Genomic DNA, 26,201 nt, shown 5'->3' with positions numbered 1-26,201 from the left:
ATCCTTGTCCTCTCCCAGGTTGAAACTCAGTGGGCCTGTAACTGGCACTAACCAAGAGAATGCAATGGAAGGCACACCACGCCAGATCAGTCACATCTTTAAAATATCTGGTAGCTTCTGCTTCTACCCTCTCGGAACGCTGGTTTTTGTAAACCCCAAGCCACTAAGTAGGAAGTCTGGCTACCCTGCTGGAGAGATTGTGAAGAGGCCACGTGGAAAGGAAAGGCCCTGAGACCACCACAGGGAGAAGGAGAGAAGCCCAGCCCCACTAACAGCCAGGTGGAGTCTCCTGATGACTCCAGCGCCAGAGGCCATCTACCTACAATGGCATGAAGAGACCCGAAAACTGCCCAGCTTGAGTCCAATTAACCCACAGATCTGTGAGAGATACTACAAATGCTTTTAGTTGTTGCTTTCTGCCATCAAGCTTTAGAGTGTCTTGTTAAGTGGCAATAGATAAGTGAAATAATTATTCAGTGAAATAATTTTTCAGTGAAATATTTACCCAAAAACATCTTCAGCAAAGGATCGAAATCTTACATTAATAACAGAACTATACTAATATAGTAATAGTATACTGTACTATATGTTAATACTATACTATAGTAATATACTAATGACGCTGGTGATGACATTACTAATAATTCTACCCCACTTTATGGATATTTTACATGTATGACAACTGGAGAACCAGGCAATCAATTGGTAATTTCATTAATTAAAGTCCAGTTACTTTTTCAGGTTTAAATTTGTTATTTCTGCTAATCTCTTATGATTAAATTCTCCAGTTCCAATCTAGAAAACATTAACTATAACAAAAAAATGTCCCTTGCACATTAGAGCTGAAACCCAGATTTCAGTCATCATTTTCAAATTTTGACATCTGTATTTGAAAGTTATTTTTAATTCATAAATTTACCAAATATTTACATATATCTAACATAGAGATTTATGTCAGAAAAAGATGAATTCCCATGCAAGTTCATGTATAGCTATTATCTATTTCAAATGGATTCTATCTAAATAATTCTTAAGATTTTCAGAGGAGATCTTTTTCTAAGTCAAAACTTTCCCTAATTCAGAGCAACACATAACAATGATGCCAATGAAGTTCTTTCTTTCTTCTGACCAAGGCCCTTCCTTGACAATTATATCTATTTCGTCTTGTGTACTCAGGAGAAAAAGCTCCTATTCCTTGCTACCTACATGGGAACCCTAAAAAAACTATAAAACAGCTATCTTTTCATTACCAATCATGGATGGAAATATATTTATAAACATATTCTACAGGACCTTGAAAAATTGATTATACTTCCTCCAAGCTCATTAATTTAACAGTCTGAAACCACAAAAAAATAACTATAACTTAATAGAAAAAAATATTCTCTATCTATCTTACAAAATCTCTAATATAGGTTCTTTGCTTACAGCAACTCATTTTCTACCTTGATTAAACTAAAGAAAACAGGTCTTTTAGGTCAGGGTTCAACAGTGAAATTCTACTACTAACTACACAAGAGACCCAGGGAATTTACCACTACAATTTTCTCCACATCAATCCTGTTTCCACGCAGACCTTTCTCTGACTGGAATTTGGTATTGATAACTAACCAGGCCTGGTCTCCTTTTACTCCTCATGAGTTTAAAAAAGTCCAGATAGGATGCATTCCTGGTTTTAGTAAAATGAGAAGCAGCAATAGTTTTTCAATAACTCAGTATTTTCTAAAGAGACTTGTTAAAGAAAGGAAAATCAAAGTGTTACTTGATAAGCAATTTAGTTCACACAGCGTTAGACTTATGCACTGAAATCTATGAATAAAGCACTTATCCTTACTGCATCCATTAAAAGGAAAGAGATGGTTTCAATTACACTATACATGTGCTCTGTGGAGCCATCAAATGACTTCATCTATAAGACAAAGGATAATTATTTATTTATACGTAATCTGACTAAAAGCTAATAAGCGATATTAGGAAAAGGAAAGGAAATCTGAAAAAAACTGTATAGCTGTAAATCCTTATAGGTAGACTTCTTTCATTAGTTTATAATGATGGCAGAGCTTTATGAGCCCATTTAATCCCTTTCCTAATATTGTTTAATCTTTTAGAATTTTTAACATTCAAAGATTATGTGTTAAATTGCACTATGAAAATAGTATTATGTGAAATAGTAATATATTGAACTCAACAACCATCCCAAAGAAAAGTGATTACACAAGGTTAGGGGCTTTTTGCAACGAGTGACTTTAGTTGTTAGTATCAGAGATGAAGAGAAGGAATTTGTAAGAACTGTGTCCTAAAACTAAAACTAAGGAGGTAAGTGATATTTTAAAGTCATTTCAATACTACATTTCAAAACATGCTAAATGTTTTTCAAATATATATGTACTAACATAATTATACACTGCAACAGACAAACAGAGTTAATCCTGAGGAATAACAACACTCAGATCTTTCAAGACAGATAAAACCCCACTGCTCTTCAACTGGAGCCATTGCAACTGAAGGCCCCATAATCCTTATTAAGAACACTGCTCCCCAGATGCAGTTATCTGCTGCTTACATGTAAGGAAACCAGACTAGACAGGAGGTTCCAGTTATGGTTTCCTATCCCACTGTTAATGGGCACAGCTTTATCTGTCTATAAACAAGAGATGGAAAGAGTACTCATTTCCTCTTCTATCCTGAGAGGACAGTAAGAGATTTCACAATACATCCTGGTTTCTTCTCCCCAGCACCAACTATGGGCTGAATATAAACTTAATAATGTTCTACTAATTTTGGGTTTTTTTTGTTCTTCTTTCTCTAATGGCTTTAGGTGTAAGGTTAGGTTGTTTATTTGAGATTTTTCTTGTTTCTTGAGGTAGGATTGTATTGCTATAAACTTCCCTCTTAGAACTGCTTTTGCTGCATCCCATAGGTTTTGGGTCATTTTGGGTTTTGTTTCATTGTCATTTGTTTCTACGTATTTTTGATTTCCTCTTTGATTTCTTCTAGTAGCGTATTATTTGTCTCCATGTGTTTGTATTTTTAAAGTTATTTTTTCCTGTAATTGATATCTAGTCTCATAGCATTGTGGTTGGAAAAGATACTTGATATGATTTCAATTTTCTTAAATTTACCAAGGCTTGATTTGTGACCCAAGATACGATCTATCCAGGAGAATGTTCCATGAGCACTTGAGAAGAAAGTACATTCTGTTGTTTTGGATGGAATGTCTTATAAAACTACCAATGGCATTTTTCACAGAAGTAGAACAAAAAATTTCACAATTTGTATGGAAACACGAAAGACCCTGAATAGCCAGAGCAATCTTGAGAAAGAAAAACAGAGCTGGAGGAATCAGGCTCCTTGACTTCAGACTATGCTACAAAGCGACAGTAATCAAGACAGTATGGTACTGGCACAAAAACAGAAATATAGATCAATGGAACAGGATAGAAAGCCCAGAGATAAACCCACGCACATATAGTCACCTTATTTTTGATAAAGGAGGCAAGAATATACAATGGAGAAAAGACAACCTCTTCAATAAGTGGCACTGGGAAAACTGGACACCTACATGTAAACGAATGAAATTAGAACACTCCCTAACACTGTATACAAAAATAAACTCAAAATGGCTTAAAGACCTAAATGCAAGGCCAGACACTATAAAACTCTTAGAGGAAAACACAGGCAGAACACTCTATGACATAAATCACAGCAAGATCCTTTTTGACCCACCTCCTAGAGTAATGGAAATAAAAACAAAAATAAACAAATGGGACCTAATGAAACTTAAAAGCTTTTGCACAGCAAAGGAAACCATAAACAAGACGAAAAGACAACCCTCAGAATGGGAGAAAATATTTGTAAACGAAGCAACTGACAAAGGATTAATCTCCAAAATATGCAAGCAGCTCATGCAGCTCAATATCAAAAAAAAAAAACCCAATCCAAAAATGAGCAGAAGACCTAAATAGACATTTCTCCAACGAAGATATACAGATTGCCAACAAACACATGAAAGGATGCTCAACATCACTAATCATTAGAGAAATGCAAATCAAAACTACAATGAGGTATCACCTCACACTGGTCAGACTGGCCATCATCAAAAAATGTACAAACAATAAATGCTGGAGAGGGTGTGGAGAAAAGAGAACCCACCTGCACTGTTGGTGGGAACTGATACAGCCACTATGGAGAACAGTATGGAGGGTCCTTAAAAAACTAAAAATAGAACTACCATATGACCCAGCAATCCCACTACTGGGCATATACCCTGAGAAAACCATACTTCAAAAAGAATCATGTATCACAATGTTCACTGCAGCTCTATTTACAATAGCCAGGACATGGAACCCAACTAAGTGTCCATCAACAGATGAATGGATAAAGAAGATGTGGCACATATATACAATGGAATATTACTCAGCCATGAAAAGAAACGAAATTGAGTTATTTGTAGTGAGGTGGATGGACCTAGAATCTGTCATACAGAGTGAAGTAAGTCAGAAAGAGAAAAACAAATACCGTACGCTAACACATATATATGGAATCTAAAAAAAAAAAAAAAGGTTCTGAATAACCTAGGGGCAGGACAGGAATAAAGATGCAGACGTAGAGAATGGACCTGAGGACACGGGAGGGGGAAGGGTAAGCTGGGACGAAGTGAGAGAGTGGCATGGACATATATACACTACCAAATGTAAAGTAGATAGCTAGTGAGAAGCAGCCGTATAGCACAGGGAGATCAGCTCGGTGCTTTGTGACCATCTAGAGGGGTGGGATGGGGAGGGTGTGAGGGAGGCGATATGTGGATATATGTATATATATAGCTGATTCACTTTGTTGTAAAGCAGAAACTAACACCATTGTAAAGCAATTATACTCCAACAAAGATGTTAAAAAAAAAGAGGCATGTTTTATATAGCAGAGCTGCATTAAAAAAAAAGAACATGTGACACATATATACAATGGAATATTACTCAGACATAAAAAGAAACGAAATTGAACTATTTGTAGTGAGGTAGATGGACCTAGAGTATGTCATACAGAGTGAAGTAAGTCAGAAAGAGAAAAACAAATACCATATGTTAACACATATATATGGAATCTAAAAAAAAAAAAAAAAGTGGTTCTGATGAACCTAGGGGCAGGACAGGAATAAAGGCGCAGACACAGAGAATGGACTTGACACGGGGAGCGGGAAGGGTTAGCTGGGACAAAGTGAGAGAGTGGCATATACACACTACCAAATGTAAAATAGATAGCTAGTGGGAAGCAGCCGCATAGCACAGGGAGATCAGCTCAGTGCTTTGCAACCACCTAGAGGGATGGGATAGGGAGGGTGGGAGGGAGACGCAAGAGGGAGGGGATATGGGGATATATGTATACGTATAGCTGATTCACTTTGTTACACAGCAGAAACTAACACAACAATGTAAAGCAATTATACTCTAATAAAAATGTTAGAAAAAAAAAGAAAAGAAACAGTGGCAGAGGGAAAAAGAGAAGAAGGTTTTTAATTAGAAAAATATGGATTCAGAGGGTGGGTGTGTGGGCAAGATGGACAAAGAGGGTCAAAAGGTACACATTTCCAGTTATAAAATAAACTATGTCCTGGGATATAATGTGCAGCACAGTGACTATCATTAATAATACTGTGTTGTACATTTGAAGAGTAAATCTCAAACGTTCTCATCACAAGAAAAATAAAAATTAAAAAATTAAACTTAATTAAGAATACAAACACAAATACAACCTCTGAGTCCTACAGGATCATATGAATATAAATGTAAGTAAATACTATTTCTGCTGGTCCACTATCCAAATATCAATCAATACAATGAGCACTGAAAAGGTTATTAAGCTGCTGACTGCCGACAAATTTAAGTCTGTTTTATTCATTTTTGTAATCCGGTTGCTCTACTTTCTAACTCCTAGCTCAACACTGAGCCTCTCTTCATGAAGATGCTTTTGAACAAAAGGCAAATATGTCCCTGTCTAGGAAGGATCATCACTTATATACGTACTATGGATTACTGATGTCTACATTCTCCATCTGTACTGGGAGATGTGAACAAGAATTATCCTGGTGACAGGGAGGCGGAACCACACCCAGTGAAGTGCTCAGCTGACTCTGAGAAAACATGCAATGAACCATATCTCCCTAGGCCGAGCATGAGATGAGCTGCAGTTCTTAAAACACGCTTAGACCAGGACAGACGAGCAGAAAAAGGAAACCATGGCAAGATAGGAGACACGTGTGTCTGTCCACACGTGACTGGGCCTCAGGTAGTTCAGAATATTGTTGTCACTGTTTACTAGGGAATTGACAGGTAGTATGACCAAGATAAAAACAGCATAATCCAAAATCAGAGAAAAAGAGCTTTGTAAACGGCAGTTATAATAATGAAAGAGATTAAAAGTAGTGTGCAGAAACTACAAAATCTCAAAAAAAATACTATCATAAGACTCTAAAAGCTGAAAAATGTGAAAATGGTTGGTGCCAGGAGTGAAAGATAATCCGAACAAGAATGAAAACATCTTAAGAGAGCAGTGTCTAGAAGATTATTAATGATGGATGGATGTTGGCAAATCAAGATTGACAATATGCATTACAAGGGATACACCTGGTATTTTTTTGGCACCAACTGAGAGGACTTATGCACCTGTCACTTTCCTGATAAAGAAGTAATCCTTAGCCAGACTGGCAGAACTTAGGTAAAATTATCAGCCAATACAATCTGTATCCTTAATTGTAATTATTCTCGAGTATGATTCTCACAAAGTAAATGTTATGAGCAATGCCTTGCTACTTCTAGATCATGGTTCTCAATCTTAGCACTATTGACATTTGGACCTGATAATTCTTGACTGTAAGGTGATGTGTTGTGTTTGTATAGCAGCGTCCCTGGCCTCTACCCACTAGATGCCAGTAGGCTCCTCCCTGCCAGTTGTGACAACCAAAACTGCCTCTGGACATTACCAGATGTTTCCTGGATGGAAAAAAAGTCACCCTGGTTGATAATTGCTGGTTTAGATTAATAAAACAAGATAGCCCGCGTTCGGTTTTAAGGAGAGACTTCCCACATTGCTACATTGTAACTACAGGCACCTCTTGATGAAAAGTGGTCGGGATAGTCAGCCATCCTGCCACTGTGGTAGGCAGTGCACAACCCATGGCCATCACTACCATGAGGCACTTCTGATCCAGGTATCTGGAGTTGTTATATCTACTGTAATTAAAAACTTGAAATTCATATTTAGTTTCATTTTGTTTCCAGGCCTAATACATGAAGCAATAGTTGTACTCTAAGGCCATATTTCAGAGCTACTTTAGGTGATCCTTCCTTTAAATATTCCAGTGGGCTTTGATGAAGCTCTCCCATAATCAAGGTTGCTTTAGCAAGTACACAAGCGCATGTCAAGCTACCTTCCCTACCTTTTGATCCTCAAAGGAGTATCACTAAGTGAAAAGGTGGAAAACCTTAGCAAGAACTGGTGAAATGATCAGAGTTTAAGTCTTTTAAAAATCCCAAGAGTTAATATAATTATTCTCAGTATCTCAAAAGCTTGAGAACAACTTCATCTCTTTTTTCTGTCCAAACATGTCCAACATGTGAAAATGCCCTTACAATCTCATAACACTGAACCACTGTTTTGGTTCTACATTATTTCAGGATGACTATTTACTTGTAAAACACCCTTTTTGGGCTGCTAAATCCTGTCTTTTGCCTATTTTACCTCATTAGTAGTAGGGAAGAAAAAATGGAATTCTACAAGCTTTTTGTTATTCTGGTAGAAGAAATGGTCATAAAAGTTAAAACTACTAAGAAAAACCATATAAGTATATAAAACAAAAAATGAATATATGTAATTTAAATTTTATCAGCAAAAAAGTAAACTCAAATGTTTACAAACTTCATTTGCATTACCAATCCTTATTTATTAATAGCCAATAGTTCCATTTCTTTAATTTTTAGAAAAGAGAGATATGTTTCAGTCTGCACTAAAACACCAAAATAATCTTCTCATTTCATAATAAATGCTTCCAGAGCCTTTATTACATTGCTGCCTGTCTTGGTCTCAATGAGGCTGATAGTTAAACACATAAGCAAACATTAGCTATAGAGAATATGTGTGTGTGCATAAATATATACTATATATGGCAAAGAATATTTTAAAATTTTAGAAAACATTTAAGAAAAGCAAAAACAAAAAGAAGAAGAAATACAAGTTTGATGAGTAAAACTGAGAAAAAGAGGAACTTTTACTTAAGTAGTTATACACAGGTTTTCTTAAGTCTGCCAAAGGTCCTGATGATATCACTTCTGGTTAATTCAGTGACCAAACTATTGACTAGTAAGATTAACACTGGCTTTCCACAGATGTGAGTCCTTCTGTGGAATGAAAAAAACACTTTGTAGGAATTGGAAAGATGTTCTATATTTTACTTGTGTACAATTGGCCCATCAATATTATCTTGTTTTATCAAACTAGATCAACTTACAAAGAAAAGGATCACCCCCCCCAATTTTATATTTTCTTCCCATATTCAACCTCTCACTTTCTATGAACCTAGTTCCTTACTCTCATTTTTATAAGACAGAAACAGAACCTTTGTCATTCATGTGTTCCAATCCAGTGTTGATAGAAGGGACATTACAGATCCAGGGGTCTGAGGTAGTGCCTGAAGGCGAACCAAGCTCTCATGTGTTTTGCTTGATCCACACAGTATAGGACAAAGGGTAAGAATAAGAGAAAGGGAAGGAAAAAAAGAGGGAGGGAGCAAGAAAGTAACTGGAATGTTTTTAGAAAAAGCATAAAATGCCCAGTTTGGCCAGAGCCTCACCATTCCCTAGTGTCTTCCACTGACTCCATCACATATTTTGTCATCTGCTTGGCTCCTAAAGGCAATAATTCTCTACCTAGTCCAAACTTTTCATATTCCAGTTGAGGAAACAAGAATCCAAGAACAGTTTATTAACTTGCCTAAGGTAACATACATGGTTATTAGAAAAGCAACAGTAAGAGTTGTAACTTGGATCCTAGTTCCACATTCTCTTCTCTGAATCTATCATACTCTTCCACAAATTCAATCTAGAGCCTAAAACACCAAAATGTTGAGAGAAAAAGGAGGAACCAGCATATAAAATGTATATAGAAAGTAAATGATGTATTCCTGTCTCGGTATAAGTTTGTTCCATTTCTTTATGCCCACCCAATCAAAGGTGGCCAAGAAGTTGGAGAATAGGTGAGTCATGTATACAGGTATAAAACTGTATCCATAGCTAACACTGCAGCAATAGACGAAACGTGATTCAGTTTTTAAGGCTGGGGCACTGAATTTCTAACAACTTCTCTCCTTCTTTCTAACATCATATCCCTACATTCAAGTGTACAAAATTTAAAACAGCTTGAATTTCCTGTTATTCTGGTTTTCCTGACCCTTTCTTGGCTATAAATTAGTTTATTTTATACCTCATGACCTTGCACTATGATGTGTTGAATTTAAATTAGAGGAGGGGTAGTTGCTATTCTCCCCAGTTATCAATATAATTCTGTGAGTCTTGAATTTTAGATGCCCAAAGAGTGAATGAACACCTAACCATATTGCCAGAAGACCTCCCAAGTCACTTCTGGTTCTAGATTAAACTCTGTGACTCCCAGGATACCTGGGATATGCCCACTTTACACCACACTGAAAACTTTCAGATCATCTACTATGTAGGAATAATATTACAGATCTGTGGGGCAATGAAGTTTTCTAGTTTTTCTGCCAGATCTCTTACTTTGAAGAAGTCTTTCAACCACTTCAGTTCTTACAGTGGGGGCATAGACAATCCAAAGCAGGAGTCATCCTTAGAGGGTGACTACATCTGAAAGGCGTCAGGGAAAGAATAAGAGGTGAGTGTAGAGCCTGCAGATGGGCTCTCTATTTCCATGGCTGCTCTAGGGTCATCAGACTCAAGGAGAGGCAAGAATTCGGCTTAAGTTTTAAAAGCAAGAAAGCAACATTGACTCAGCTTTTCACATCAGAACTTCAAATTCTTCATATACTATAATAGTACCAAAAATTGTGTTTAAAGTAAAGAAATGAGGAAAAGCTATAAAAAATGAGAGACTATCATGGGAAAATTATAAAAGCATTTTGCATTTTTATATGCCCACTTCCTCGCTAAATACAACTGAAAGAATTAGTAATGATTACATGTACAGTTATTTAGAAACCAGAGGAATAACTTGTGAGGAAAGACCAAGAATACCTATTACCTTTTCTTTAAGCATGAACTAGACAAGACATTTTGGGGAAGTAATGGTGGATAGACAAAACCAAAACAAAAGAACTTTAAATTGCATTTTATCTGACTGCATAGTAACACAATTCTCAAGTTATTAGGCAAATATTAGGCAAAATAATGCCACCATACTGTGTTTATTCAGAAACACACATTTTGACGTTAAAGGGAATTATCCTATCTAAAAGTGGTAATTTATATGTGTGAAGTGAAGAACTTCTGATCGTGCTTCACTTCAGTATTAGTTCTGTTTCCTTCCATAAGCTATTATATAAACTAAATAAACCTAAAAATTAAAATGCTACTTAATAAACAATAAAATAAGTCCTGAAAACCCGTGAAAAATTTCAAGTTTCATTTCTTGATTCATTGTTAAAACTATCACTAAAAATTAATAAAAAACAAACTTTAACTTTTTTCTCTGCTTTATTTGCTCTTGATTATAAATGTTTTCACTACTTTATATTGTTATAACACTAAATTTTAAATTTATTTTAAAATGAATTATCTTTGAATAAAAACTCTTCACTCTATAATTACTGAAAGCAGTATCATGGGTATTAAATATAGTACTATAACATTAGTTTGAAATTAACTACTGCATCAAATCTAATATTAAATAGCCTCTAATACTTAAATAAAGGTTCAAATTAAGGTCAAAGGAGGAGAAGCACTAGGAGAAACATAACGGAAAACAAGATTTTTTTACCAACCTCAAAAATTAAATGCCACTGGTATTATTGTGCACAGTATTTTTCTTGCTTTCAAATGAAAAGTTAGAAGTGGTTATTTCTGTATCTAACAGCTCTTGAAACATCAGTAGGCTGATGAAGGTATTCATTCAGACCAATTATTTTATTCTTGCAGTTTGAATACTGAGAATGTTGACAGTTTGTAACACTGTTGACAGATGGAAACAGTAAATAATAACCCTTTCAAAGTCTAGACTCACTAGAAGATAAATTTGCTAATCTCCTTGAAAAATCTTCACTTTGCTACAAGTACCAATTATAAATAGCAGCTAACATTTAATGAGTGCTTATGTACCAAGCACTGATCTTTACCCTTCTTTTTTATCATAGTAATCTGTAATTATTTTGTTTATCGTGCTTCACTGCATTAATCCAGAGGCTCCCTGAGGACAGTCACGTTGTCTAGTTCCTTATGGTATCCCCAGCATTTGGTATGTCTAACATATAGTAGGCACTAAATTAATGAGTCAGTGTTTTAAATGCTTTAAATATTTTTTAAGCTGTTGGTCATGGCCTAAATGGTTAAGAAAATGCAAAAGAACAGAAAGTAGAGTGAATTACATCTAGTAGAATAAATATTCTTTAATGAAACTTTTCTTTTAGTCTACATGTCTATGTCCCATATAAAATATATTTCTTGCTTATGGCTAAGATTAAAAAACAAAAAAAAAGCCTGAAAATCACTGCTTTATGTGAATTATTTTATTTGCTCCTCACAAGAACCCTGTAGACAATATCATAACTTCTACTTTAAAATAAGAGAAATGAGGTTTCTAGATGTTATATATGATGTTCAAGATGATAGAGCTATCTACAAGTGTATCACTTCTACAGATACTCATAGGGTACTATAGTAATAAAATCTGAATTAACTAAAAAACGTTTCAGTAATAGTAATTGTAATATGATTAATAAAGAAAAATATAGGCTTTTAAGGCAGACAGGCCTAACTGAATCTAATATCTGGCTCTGCCACTAACTAGCTGTGTTGGCTTTGGCCTAACTTAACCTCTTTGCACCTCTATTTCCCCATGTGTAGAAGAGGGACATTGATAAGACTGTAAGTTTTAAGTGATTTTTAATGTATGTAAATAGCCTAGACCACTAAATAGAAGCTGTTGTGATTAAAATAATTATTAGAGTTTTTTTTTCCTGGTCCAATAAGTCACATTCAATCCACTACACCACAATTTTAATGTGTAAAAAGAGCGCATCAGGAATTTACTGGATTATAAAGAGAAGTATGGGAACTGGGCAAAACTGGCATTGAGCCGTCCAAGAGTTTCTGCGGGCGTCGGGTAAAAAAGACGCCCAAGATCAGGCAGTTGGTTCAGGTAACTGTGGGAATCAAGGGAAACAACGTTGCTTAAACGTAAAAACAAACACAACTATTTAATCTTTCCACAGCAACATCCATCTTCTTCCTCTGCGTTCTGGCTAGGGCCGAACCAAGGTGTTAGGAAACGCACCTGGTCAGCTCCCGCCCATTAGGCCCTGCTATCAAGGGGCTAGGGCACAGAGATTCCGAGCAACTCACCCCGGAGACTCCGCTGATACTGCCCCAGAATCTCCTCCAGGGCAGAGTTCTCCGGGGACTTCGCCATGAACACACTCGGGGCCCAGAGATGGGAGTTGCGTGGGGAAGTGTCCAGTGTTCTCCCCTCGGAGAGCAAGAGGCCTCAGCCCCCGGAAGGGGCCCACCGACTTCCTGCTGCTGCTGTCACTGGGGAGCACAGAATCCCGGACGGAGCTCTCCGGACTCTTCCCACCCACGGGCCCCCGTGGTGGACGTCGGAAGTTGTAGTCCGCAGTGTCCGGGTCTACAGTGTCGAAGTTCCTAAGAGCCCTCCCAATGACACTACAATTCCCAGAGGGCAACGCGCTCCAAGCTCAAGCTTTGGCGGTTTGGCGGCCAGTTCCGGTTGCCAAGAGACTCCTTGGAGGCTCCGCCCATTTCGGTAGCCCAGCCAGGCTTAGTCCTGTCTTCATCCCATCCTGCTGTCTGGACCACCTAACTGACAGAAAGGGCTCACTGAAAGCCTTTCCTCTTCTAAACTCGCTTATATGTAGTTGATCCTTGACCCTTCTCAAGAACGCAAATAACAAGCTCAACACCCTTCAGCCGCAACATCTGCCAACACCGCCAAATAAATTCTCAAGAAAAAGAAGCTCTGAATCTCCCAAACAGCGTAGATCGTGAAGGCGGCTGACACTACCAATCTTAGCACGCCCAGCGACCCGACCACAGCTTGGAGTTGGCGCACTGCCAGCTGGGAACTGTAGTCCTTGCCGGTTGCGGTCCCAGCTAAAGCCCGGGTCCTCTTCATTGTTGAAGCTGGTCTTTGGTGTACGCCTGCGCAGTCGGCAGCTGGAGAGGCCTGAGGGTGAGAACCCCCCCCCCCACACACACACACAACCCCTTTTCATTGTCTGTGCTTGGCGCCTGCGCAGTAGGAGTTCGCAGGGACAGGGCCGGACCAGGGGTAGGGCCGGGCTCCTCGCCCTCTCCCCGGGCGCCTGCGCACTGGGCGGCCGCTCCTTGCCGTTACCGCTATGTGCGGAGCGTGTGCGGAATAACGTTATTGCCCAGCGGCGCCGAGGGGCCGAGAGCTTGACCGCGGCGGCGGCGGCAGCGACGACGACAGGGTGGGGGAGGACGCTTGCGAGAGACTCACGGGACGCGGCGCGCCCCGCCCCCCCGTCCGGTCCCTCTCAGCAGTGAGGGGTAAGTGATGCGCTCCGATGCCGTCGCCTCCGCCTTTCCACATCCTTCTCCTCGGGTTTGCAGCGGGGGCTCGGGCGCGGCCCGCGGCGGGAGGGGTTGCGGGCCGGCGGCGAGGGGCGCTTCCCTGAGGCTTCGCGCGCCGCCCCCGCCCCGGACCTGGGACTCGGCGGGGGCGCCCCTCCCCCCCCACCGTCCCCCAACCCTGCGTCCCCGGGCCCTGCGGCCCGGCTTCCCCTGCAAGTGTCCACGTATTGAGTCGTCTCTGGCTCTCCTGGCTTTGTGCAGCCCCCTCCGCCCCAGCAGTTTGCAGGGGTGCGGGCGGAGCAGCGGAAGGAATGGCTGCGCTGCTGCTGGAGAAGGGGTTTTCCCGATCGGAGCAGCTCCCATTGTCGATTCTTTTTGTGTGGTTGGTTTTAGTGTGTGGGGCGGTTTGGGGTGGTCCGGCGAGGAGCCTTTCGGACGCGGTGGGAGGGCGTGGAAGACGTGGTGTCACGCACCCCGCCAGGCGACAGCACCCGCTCAGGCTGTGGCTCCGTAGTAACCCGGGGGAGGAGAGAGTAGCTTCCTGTCGACTTCATTGTCCTGAGATTCAAATGTGGGCTTTGGCATGGGTCCCTTCATTTTATGTAAGGAAAAGAAAAATTAGCAGCTGCCTAACAAGGGGCGGGAAGATGTGGGATTTGTACCCTAAGTCATAGTATCTGTTTTTTAGTGTTTAGCGGAGTTTTACTTGGAGAATGTAAGCTCCTGGAAGACAAGGACAGTGCATGTCCAAGCATTGCCAAGGTGATCAATATAAAATTACTAGCTCACGATGAAGAATGGACCAGGAAGGGCCTGACGACGAAGCTGTTTGTGTAGCAGGAAAATGAACCAGCAGAATGTTTTTTCATAGGGTGGGTAACACATTCACGTTCCTAAGGGAATAGGTTAGGATACATCTTTCCGTTTTGTTTTTTGAGCATTCAAAATAAAACATAGGCCTGGTACATTTCTGTTTCTGAATTTTTTATTCATACTTTTATCCTCTTAATGAAAATTCACCCAATTGGGAGAAATGTGGTGAAGCAGATAACATACTTGATTGAAAATACATCTTTTAAAAGGATTTGATTATTAAGCTTACAACCGTTTGCTGGCGTTAAAACAAGCAAAAGAGAGATTAAAGCAGGATGGGGAGGAGCAGGTGGAGGAATGATGTGAGAGGAGAGAGTGACATTATGAATACGGTATCCAGATCTTCACTGATATAACCCTAGCTGGGTATGCCGCAATGATTTAGGAATTCAGCTCTGGAAATATTACATTGCAAGTTGCAAACCATATTGTATTTTTCTGCCATTGTTCTTTAAAAAGTAAAACCAGTGCTGCTTTTACTTTTTCCTAACTTTGCAGATATTGTAGAATTTTGGTGTTTTAAAACTGAAGAGTCTAAATGCATTTGACAGAGAAAGAGGAAGACATTAAAACTTGGAAAGTTAACTGACTTGGCTGTCCAAGCCAAACTGCTAATGAAAGGCAGAGTCAAATAAAACCAAGGTCTCTTCTGCAGTGTGCTCTTTCAGCTGTGTCCCCTAGTCCTCCTACCCTGTGAAAATTTATGGAAAGCTTCTCTGCATGCTCTTTGAGTTGTCTGTGACAATCAAGTTCATTGATACCTCATAGTTGTATTAGTCTAGTCTTTTTCTTTTGATGTGAAAGTAATAACTCTAATGAAGTGGAATTATAGTTTTGTAAATTAACTTACTGATATAGGAAGAGATGTCTTAACATGGGCTTTTCATAAAAATGGAAACTGTTGGAATTTTTTCCCTACTTCTTATCAGTAACCATATTTTAATAATATTTTCTGCTATTCGGTAGTATTTTATAATATGATCAACTCTATAAACTCTGTGAAAAATGAAATTGCTACATAACAAGAACCCATGAAGTTAACTTTTCTTCAGTTAATGAATTTTATTATTTTCAATTTAAACAAGAGCTTACTTTTTGAGGAAAAAATTCATGTTGAATTTTTTTATTAAAATTGAATTTGTGCTCTTTTATTAAGTTGATTTTGCCATAAAGTGCTTTTTTGTTGTCTTATACTTTTTATCCCTTAATACTACATTATATTTTAATAGACTTTTTTTTTTAATAGATCTTTATTGGAGTATAATTGCTTCACAATACTGTGTTAGTTTCTGTTGTACAACAAAGTGAATCAGCCATATGCATACATATATCCCCATATCCCCTCCCCTTTGAGCCTCACTCCCACCCTCCCTATCCCACCTCTGTAGGTCATTGCAAAGCACCGTGCCGATCTCGCTGCGCTATGCTACTGCTTCCCACTGGCTAACTATTTTGCATTCAGTAGTGTATATATATTGATGCTACTCTCACTTTGCCCCAGCTTTGCCCTCCCACCCCCACTCCCCCGTGTCCTCAAGTCCATTTTCTGTGTCTACGTCTTCACCTGCCACTAGGTTCATCAGTACCATTTTTTTTTAATTTTTTTTTTTTAGATTCCATATATACGTGTTAGCATATGGTATTTGCTTTTCTCTTTCTGACTTACTTCACTCTGTATGACAGACTCTAGGTCCGTCCACCTCACTACAAATAACTCAGTTTCATTTCTTTTTATGGCTGAGTAATATTCCATTGTATATATGTGCCACATCTTCTTTATCCATTCATCTGTCAGTGGGCATTTAGGTTGGTTCCACGTCCTGGCTATTGTACATAGTGCTGCAGTGAACATTGTGGTACATGTCTCTTTTTGAATTATGGTTTTCTCAGGGTGTATGCCCAGTAGTGGGATTGCTGGGTCATATGGTAGTTCTATTTTTAGTTGTATTTTAATAGACATTTTAAAAAAGAATTAGTATATCTCTTAAATTTCAGTTTACTTAAAAAATAATCTGTAATTCACCACGTGGAATTATATTAAATCAAACTTGAAGTGTATTTTACTGTTAAATTTCATGGTGTGCTATTTGTATGGAAGTAGATAACCATTTGCATGTTTTCCAACTTTACACTGTAAAATTATCATGCGTTATGTCTATTAATGTAAATATCAAAGTGCTTTTAAAAACTCTATGCTTAGGGATTTGTTACAAGTATCAGTTTCTTGTTTCCTTTTATCACTTAAAAAAAAAAAACCCCAAAAACTAGTTTTATTGTTGCATCTGATATCATTCATCTAGTACTGAATACTGTATATGTTTAAACTTGTGAACATGTTTTTTATTCAACAAAATTCTGTACTGATTATTTTTTTCTTTATCACGAACATTGGGGGGTTAAGCAGTACACTGTTCTAATAAATATCTAACAGACAGCATGATATTAAATTGCCAACTAAAATATCTGTATAGTTGTCAATTATTTTGCAAGTATAAGAAAAAAAGGAATTAAATACCATCTGAAAAATTTTGGTGGGTAGATAATATTGGCTGGAGCATTAAGTGTTGAGATGTTTCAGTAAGAAATGGGTTTCATCTAATGGGGAGAAACCTCAGACTATTTTTATTTCATAAACTTTTGTTAATAACCAAGATTTCTAATAACTACCCTTGGTGAAATGGGTCTTTATTTACTCAGATATTTCTTGAGGGAAGTGCTCAGCAATGAGGTAGCCAGTGTGGGCTATCTAAAAGAGTAAGAAAACATCTATCTGGTAGTAGGCTTGATTAAACTGGATATATAGTCCAGTTTAGTTGAAATGATTATGCAACAGTATATTATAATTTTTTTTGCCAAAATGAATGACATATTTGACATGTACTAAAAATAAACCCCACTTTTGTGTCAAAGTTAGAAAGGAAACCAACAAAAGCAAGGTTATAAAAATTTTTTAGATCCAATAGAGATTATGTGAAGCATAGAAGTGGAAATGAATCCTAAGCGTGCATTGCTTAGGTTTGAAAAGCAAAGAATGAGACAGCAGAGAGTAAGTCCTTATTTAAGTATATAAATGGCTAATAAATAATAGAAAATATTACCCTTTGGGACATAATATTTACTGAATAAGTGAGTAATACCTACTATGTATTAAGCACTTACTAAGTGCCAGACATTGTGTGTGTCTATGCATAATTCATGCAGCAGTTGTGTAAGTAAGGTATTTTACACTTAAAGTTGAGAATACTTGAGGTCCAGAGTTAGTGAATAATTTTGCCTCTCTGTCACACATTATTAAGTGGTAAAGCCTGTAACTGAACCTTTGTCTTTTTGACTAAAGCCAAAATTCTTTCCACTCATCTTTTTCAGTAAGTTAAAAAAGGCAACATTTATTCCCTTCTAATTCACAAAATTTTAGAATTAGAGGAGACTTTAGAAATCATCTCAAACAATGTGCTGCTTACTACTAATATCCCTGAGATCTTACCGAGTCCAGCTTTTCCATGAGAAACACTTCCATGAAAAAATGGGCATAGGATGGTAATTTCGCTTTTGAAAAATGTAATAGATTTTACTAAACTGAGCTAGTATCTGCTTTACTGTGTAACTTCTTCCATTGGTTGCAGTTCTATCTTTAAGAGTAAGATACAGTAAGGTTTTTCTCAATATATTGGGTCTCTGTTAAGTTTTCCTTCTTCTAAATTAAATACTACAACCCCTACAACTTCATGTGATACAGTTTCCTTTACCTTCCTCATCTCTGTCACTAGATACAATCAGTTTTGTCAGTGCTATTCTTTTTTGTTCTGATTCTGTTTCCAGCTTTAGTTCTGCAGTTGTGGTCTGAATACAGTGTAGTGAAATTACCCCTTTTCTTAATTCAAGCTATATACTTGTGTTTACGGTCTAAAATTTCATTAAGTCTAACAACAGTAATGTCTTGCCAGTTCTAAGCAAAAAAATGAGAGAAAAATGTTATGTGGCTTTTCAGGTTATATTTATCCAATTCAAGGGATTACTTTTTTTACATTCTGTATTTCTACTTTTCTAATGTTAAAATAACCTTTTTTTATGAAATGATAGTGTTAGTAGGTGGTAGGTTTCTTTAGATATTTATCTTCGGGTTTTGTTTTCGTGTTTTTAAATAAGCAATAAAAAGTTCGCCTTTTGTTGTTTCCCATTTTGTTTTTTGAAAAATTTGTCTGTAAATCACTGATGCAGGCAACATAAACCCGCATCTTTTGTATGTTAAGATCTTTCTCATTCTGTATATACATGTAGATGATGTTTTTTAAACAATATGTACCTTTAACCTTTCTAAATATCATCTACTTGAGTGTAGTTAAAACTTGAGATCTTTTTTTAAATTTTATTATTTTTGGCTGCGTTGGGTCTTCGTTGCTGCACACAGGCTTTCTCTAGTTGTGGTGAGTGGGGGCTACTCTTCGTTGTGGTGCGCCGGCTTCTCATTGTGGTGGCTTCTCTTTTTGTGGAGCATGGACTCTAGAGCACAAGCTCAGTAGTTGTGGCGCATGGGCTTAGTTGCTCCGTGGCATGTGGGATCTTCCCAGACCAGGGCTCGAGCCCATGTCCCCTGCTTTGGCAGGCGGATTCTTAACCACTGCGCCACCAGGGAAGTCCTTGGAACCTTCTTGAATAATGATTCTGTCATCCAAGGGATTAGCTTCTCTTCCTGGCTTTTTGACATTTATAAATTTAACAAGCAAGCCCTCTTATGTCTTCATCTTGTGCATGTATTGGATATAGCCAAGGGCATACCATGCAAATTTATAAATAGAATAAAAGTTACATAAATAAAGTATGCTGGAGGAAAAAGGTGACACAAAGATAATGAAAACCATTTTAATGTTTTGTTTGTTTTTAATTAAGGAGAAAATCATTATATTCTCTAGTACTAAGGGAGTTGGTTGAAGCTTACTGTCTGGTGGGGATATGGATAATTATATAATTATATGATATGAAGTCAAGTAAGCGTAGGTGCTGTGAGTAAAAATAAATCAGAGTAAAGGGATAGAGTGATGGACTATTTTTTATTTATTTTTAAATAGTCATTCAAATAACACATTAAAATGGTTCAAAAAAAATCAAACAATATTTTAAAAACAAACAGTGTGAAAAATCTTCTCACCTATCTACCCTATCTGCTGAGTTAATAGGTAACTTTTCATGTATCCTTCCAGTGAATTTGTTTTCAATTTAAGTAAATACAGTATATATTTTTAACCTACTTACCTCCTTTTACACAAAAGATAGCCTCTTTATACAAAAAAGCGGCATCTTGAGAGCTACTATTTTAGTGACTGGTTAGGGAATACCACTCTTTGAGAAGGTGTCATTTAGCAGAGACTTATATTATGTAAGGAAGCACACCATGTAGATATCTGGAGAGTGCTCTGGTCCTGAGACAGGAAAGGGATGAATGAATTCAGAGAACAAAGAGGCCACTGGCTGGAGATGAGTGAGCAAGAGGAAGGAAGAATAGGAGGAAACGAGTTTGGATAGAGATTGTATTGGTTGCCTTTATTTAAAATGCCTTGGGAGTTCATTGGACTGTTTTGAGAAGAGGAGTGACAAAAGAATTGACTTACATTTTTAAAATATGGTTCTGGCTGTTTTGTAGATAATAGACTGGAGGGGAAAAGAATGGGAACAGGGAGATGAGTTAAGAGACAATTGGAATACTTTAAACTGAGGTGTTAATGGTTTAGACTAGAGTGGTAGTGGTGGAGATAGTGAAAGTTATTAGATTCTGGTTTTAAAAAATCAAGAGTTTTGGACATGTTAGGTTTGAAATGTCTATTAAATGTCCAAGTGGAGATAATCAAGTAGGCAGTTGAATATTCAAGTCTAGATTTCAGAGGAGAGGTTGGGACTGAAGATATTTAAATTTTAAGCATCACCAGTAGACCATATTTAAAGCTCTAGGACTGGAAGACATCACTTAGGTTGAGAGTTTGAGAGTAATTAGATTAAGAGGTCCAAGAAAGAATTGTACCTGATACTCTCCAATAGTGAAAGCTTAGCAAGAGAGAAGGAGCCATCAAGGACTGAAAAGAGGTGGCCAGTGAGGTAATGAGTGTGGTGTCCCCGAAGACAAGTAAAGAAAGTATGTTTAGGGGCTTCCCTGGCGGTCCAGTGGTCAGGACTCTGCGCTTCCACTGCAGGGGGCACAGGTTTGATCCCTGGTTGGGGAACTGAGATCCCGCAAGCTGCGAGGTACGGCCAAAATAAAATAAAATAAAGTAAAAATTTTTTTTAAAAAGTATGTTTAGAGATAAGGAGTCAACTATACCACCTTTAATCACTTAAACATTTCTTAAGAAATCAGGTTATATCCTTTTTCCTTGTTAACTATCTCTGAAAAAGTTATTATCAGACCTGTCTTTATTCTCATTTATCAGTGAAGATGTTCTTTTTTTTTTTGGCTATGCCATGCGGCTTGCAGGATCTTAGTTCCCCAACCATGGATTGAACCCGGACCACTGCAGTGCAAGTGCCGAGTCCTAACCGCTGGACTATTAGGGAATTCCCGAGATGTTCGTTATTATTCTCCCCCAGAAACTACTAAATCTAAAGCTGTGAACAAAGTTTTACTCACAGATATATTGCTGCAGTTTCTTAGGTGGATGGATGTGGCTGCTTCCGCTACTGAGATTTGTACAGGGGAGATGGTGGCTGTTCACTGAGAAGGATTTGCTATCAGGAATTGCCTCAGAGGCATTAACTGTGTGATCTTGGGCATGTCACATCGTTTCAGAAGTTCAGTTTCTCCATCTGTAAAATAAAGCTGGCAGTAGTCCAGCTACCTCAGAGGTTTATTTTGTAAAACAAATGAGATAGATATAAAAGACATGAAAGGTATAATAGCACGTAGGGATCCCCTTCCCAGTGCCCCAAGTGTGGTAACACTTGATAGTGTTAGATTTGAAGAAATGTTTTGGTTTGGGTGATGAATAGAAGTATGTTTTCATTCTCACTCTGTAAGAATAGTTTTTCACTTCTTGTGCATTCTGTCCCCATAGGCAGTTTTGTACATCATTTTACAATACTCTTGGGGTTGGAGGAAAGGACATGAGGCCAGAAAGAGGCTTTGAAATAATAACTTTCTCCATTCGTAAGCACATCTTTCAAATCTAAGCATAGTGTCTAAATGAGAATGAAGTCAGAAAAAAGTAAGCAGGCCAGCTTACTTTTTTTCCAGGCCAACAAAGAGCATTTTCCTATTTTAACTAGCTTTTTACTGGATAAGGATTTGTCAGATTCAAAGCTCAAGGGTTGATTAGGGGTCGTGAACTCCAGTCAGCCAGCTAGAAACTGATTTCACGAAACAGAGGATAGGGGAAATGAATGCCCTTGATGATGGAGAAGTAAGTATAAAATCTTTATTTTGGTGAAAAGGGAACATTGCAAATAGAGGACTTTCTGTGGTAAGCTTTTTTAGGCATAGGACTATAACTTCAAAATATCTAGAAAATACCATTAAGTCAGGAAGAACACATTCTTAAAATCCTACTAGCTAGTGACACCACTGTTACATATTCTTGTCTATTTTGGTTTAATCTGATAACCTTTTATCATGAGATTAAACTTTCATTTTACGAAGCTTACAATTTATGGAAATTAAGGATGTTTTTAAAAATTGTAAACAACCCTATAGTGGACATTTCTAACTGAACTTCTGTGCAGATCAGTATTTTTCTTTCCTACTATTTCAAGAAATGAATTGTATCAAAGAACATGTAGAATTCTAAAACCTTTTCTCATTTTCTAACGTACTGATAATACTCCATCCGCCCCCGCCCCACCTCAGTCTGTTGCCAAAGTACACCTCCCTCATTGGGGTATGAAATTGTGTTTCTTGAACGCTTCACCACTGCTGGGTATTACATAACTTTTTAAAATTTTTGCCCAGTTGATAAACTAAAAACCTTATTTAAATTTCTCTTATCAGTAATACATCTGAAAGGCTTTTAAAAAATGCTTATTGGTTGTTTTTATTTCTAAAATAAAAGGCTCTTATTTTTAGTGAATAGCTCATCATATTCACTTGTAACAACTTCTTTTTCCAAGATTACCATTTGCCTTTTAAGTTTATGTTATTTTTACCCAGCAAAAATCTTTAACTTGTATATAGCTGAATTTCTTTTTTCTTTTTCTTATGAAGTAATCCCACTGCACAAAATTTTATTGAATACATACCTATATTTTTTCTTGTAGAATTTATGATTTGAATTTTTACATGCAAATGTGTTAATTTATCTAAAATATATTTAGGCATATATATAGCCTTTTGTCATGTATTGCATGACGCTTCATTATCTATCACAATTTGAAATGTCTTCTTAATATGCATAGATTTATTTCTGGATCTTTTATTCCATTTGATTGCTGCCTATTCCTACACTGCTATATTATTACCACGTATTATAACATAGGTTTATAGTATCTGTTTACAAATGGATACTTTTCTCTTTACCCTATTCTGGTGTCATAGAATTTACCTCATTATCCTTGTATGCTTTTTTTTTTTCCAGATGTGTTTTAGGGTTATTTTGTTAAGCTCATTTGAAAAAATCCTTTTGGGGTTTTGATTGAGATTAAACTGAGTTTATTGACTTATTTATGATCTAAAAGATGACAAAGGAACTCTCAAACAGGTATTTAAGGCCTTAGTTTTTAACAGTGTTTTCAGGTCTATTCAAGTTTCTATCTGTTTTTGAGTCACTTATGTCATTTTCATCTGCCTAGAAGTTTATTCACTTGAGGTTTTCAAATTTAGAAGCCTAAAATTGTAGATATAATTATTCTGTAAATTGAAAAGATCATGTCTGTGGTTACACCTTTTTTTCTGGCCGCACCATGAGGCATGCAGGATCTTAGTTCCCCAATCAGGGACCAGGGATCAAACCCGCACCCCCTGCAGTAGAAGCGCGGAGTGTTAACCACTGGACCACCAGGGAAGTCCAAGTTACATCCTTTTATAAAGCTAAATATTTGTGAGGAATGAAGAAGAAAAATCTGCCAGGGTTTTTATTTATTTATTTATTTATTTATTTTTTATGGCTGTGTTGGGTCTTTGTTTCTGTGTGAGGGCTTTCTCTAGTTGTGGCAAGTGGAGGCCACTCTTCATCGCGGTGCGCGGGCTTCTCACTATCGCGGCCTCTCTTGTTGCGGAGCACAGGCTCCAGACGCGCAGGCTCAGTAATTGTGGCTCAGGGGCCTAGTTGCTCCGCGGCATGTGGGACCCTCCCAGACCAGGGCTCGAACCCGTGTCCCCTGCATTGGCAGGCAGACTCTCAACCACTGCGCCACCAGGGAAGCCCTGCCAGGGGTTTTAGTACGTTTTTTTTTTTTTCAGAATGAGCTTTTTGATTTGCCATTTTTGTCTTTATGTTTCTAATTTATTATTTTTAAAAATCTTTAATACTTATCTCTACTAGTTGTCGAATAGTAAGTTTATTTTTATTTTTCAGTTCAGTGGAAAACACTAAAGGCTGTAAATTTTTTTTATCAGTACACCTTTGGGTACCTTCCTTAGATTTTACATATATTGGTCTCAGAGTTTTTACTCTTTAAACTATTTATTCCTTTTCACCAGAGTTAATTCGTGAGATAAGTTTTTGTTTTTAAATACAGGGCCTGTGTGTATGTGATTTATTATTGTTCTTGTGGATTTTTTTCCTAGTATTTTTTTTAACATCTTTATTGGTGTATAATTGCTTTACAATGGTTTGTTAGTTTCTGCTTTATAACAAAGTGAATCAGCTACATTATACATATATCCCCATATCTCTTTCCTAGTATTTTTAATGAAAATTCTCAAGCAGACAGGGAAATTGAAACAGTTTCATAGTGACTACTCGTATACCCACCCTCTTGATTCTACCATTAATATTATGTTAGTTTTATCACATATCTGGTCATAAATCCATTGTCTGTTTGTCAGTTTATCTTACATTTTGATCCATTTCCAAGTAAACTGTAGACGTCTGTGTGTGTGTGTGTGTAAGAAAAGGGTTCTTAAATCATTTGAAATTGTTTCAGTTTTAAGTTTTCTGAATGTGCTTTTGAAATATTTTTAACAACCACTGTCATATTAAACAATAGTTTAAAAATGAAATATACTGTTTTCTATTCCAGTAGTATTACTGAACTCAATTTTTCTGTAAATAGCTAGCTTACAAAATTGACACTGATGACACCGAGCTATTCCTCTTTTGGAGGACAGGGGTATTCATCGTGTGTATGTTCATCTGTGTGCGTGTGCTTTTGAAGAGGAATGGTAGATAGTTTGGTTTTTGTTTTTGATTAAGCTGAAGAGCTATTGAACGAAACATACACAGTTTCTCTAATCTAGTAATTCTGCTGTTTCCTTCAGTTGCAAATCCAGGAATGAAATATTTTTTCTCAGTTCTCCATCTCACTACCTTCCACTTCGACTATTCCCCTACCCTTCACTTATGTGAAAAATTCTGTGTTGGGCTATTCACTAAAAAAAGAGCCTTTGCTTGCAGTAAGAGAGCATGGTTAGACCCTAAGATTTTAAGTGGTTCATATGACAAATTCCAGAATGTTAAAGATGTACTATATGGAATAAGGAATTTAAAATTTGTAAATTGGAGAGGTGGGAACAAACAGAGTGCAATTAAATGAAAGGTAAATAAGGTAAAATTCAAAAATTTATTTGGGGAGGGTGGCTTAGGGACAAGAGAATTGGGCTATTCAGTGTCTAGTAATTATTGTTAGTGACATTCAGAACATAATTCATTAATGGAATCTGGCACCATTTTTGCTAATGGTGTTTAGGTTAATTGCAAGTTCGTAACCCTTGCTCCCTAAAGATATGAGGTTTGTATAAGATGGATATTTCATCAAAGAATGCTCTCTTGACAACCATTTCTTTCATCTGATTTTAGGTGTCTGGTTTTGTCACTAGGATTTCTAATCTCTGAGTTGTTCTTCCCTTTCTCTCTTTTTCTTGGGTGCAATTTGTAGTTTTTCCCTCCAGCCTCAGCATTCTAAGTCAAGACATTGTGTATTTCCTGTGCCGTAGTATTTTCTAAATTTCTTTCTCTTTAGTCTTCACAATTACAGCCCATTTCCGCCATCCCTATTCTCCCATGTTGTCAACCCAGTCAGTCCAAGCTGAAGGGGTCTTTTTGAGGAACTAGAAAATAAGTGTTTTCGTGTACACGTTTCATCAGTGATTTATCTAAATAAAGGGAGGTTGCGAGAGAGAGTACCTGGGTGGTTGATACTGCCATTTATCAAGATAGAGAAAACAGGAGGAAGGCAGATTTTGTTCAGAAGATGGGAAGATGCAATTTTTTTTTTCAGATTAATTCTGACAGGTGAGTGGGGACTTGGAACTGAAAATGATTTATAAGTAATTAAGGTCTGCATCTTATAAAAGAGGTTTTGACTTGAAACTTAGATGTGTGACTTAATGTAATAAACCGTATTTGAAGTCCAGTAGCTTCAAAGAAGTCTCAAAATGAACATGTATTGGGAAGTAACCTC

At 37.5% G+C, this 26,201-nt stretch overlaps 2 protein-coding genes across 18 annotated transcripts in view; one reads left to right on the top strand and one right to left on the bottom strand.

Moving 5' to 3' along the window:
• SDCCAG8 (SHH signaling and ciliogenesis regulator SDCCAG8) overlaps positions 1-12,840 on the bottom strand; it is a 268,342-nt gene extending 255,502 nt beyond the window's left edge. For 6 of the 7 annotated variants that reach the window (XM_036863025.1, XM_036863052.1, XM_036863043.1 and 3 more), the window contains exon 1: positions 12,579-12,840. In XM_036863025.1, the coding sequence (XP_036718920.1) occupies positions 12,579-12,645 (67 nt within the window). In that variant the 5' untranslated portion in view covers positions 12,646-12,840. The remainder of the gene's footprint in view (positions 1-12,578) is intronic. The other variant, XM_036863008.1, reaches the window with a different exon arrangement.
• A 156-nt stretch (positions 12,841-12,996) lies between these two features.
• CEP170 (centrosomal protein 170) overlaps positions 12,997-26,201 on the top strand; it is a 145,151-nt gene continuing 131,946 nt past the window's right edge. For 10 of the 11 annotated variants that reach the window (XM_036862997.1, XM_036862987.1, XM_036862978.1 and 7 more), the window contains exon 1: positions 13,515-13,766. The gene's annotated coding sequence lies outside the window, so the exon portion shown is untranslated. Of the gene's footprint in view, positions 13,426-13,514; positions 13,767-26,201 lie in introns of those variants that run through there. The other variant, XM_036862940.1, reaches the window with a different exon arrangement.

This window comes from Balaenoptera musculus, chromosome 1, assembly GCF_009873245.2.
Source record: "Balaenoptera musculus isolate JJ_BM4_2016_0621 chromosome 1, mBalMus1.pri.v3, whole genome shotgun sequence".
Taxonomy (NCBI): Eukaryota; Metazoa; Chordata; class Mammalia; order Artiodactyla; family Balaenopteridae; genus Balaenoptera; species Balaenoptera musculus.
Note: the sequence above shows the minus strand (reverse complement) of the source record. Positions and strands in the feature narration are given on the sequence as shown.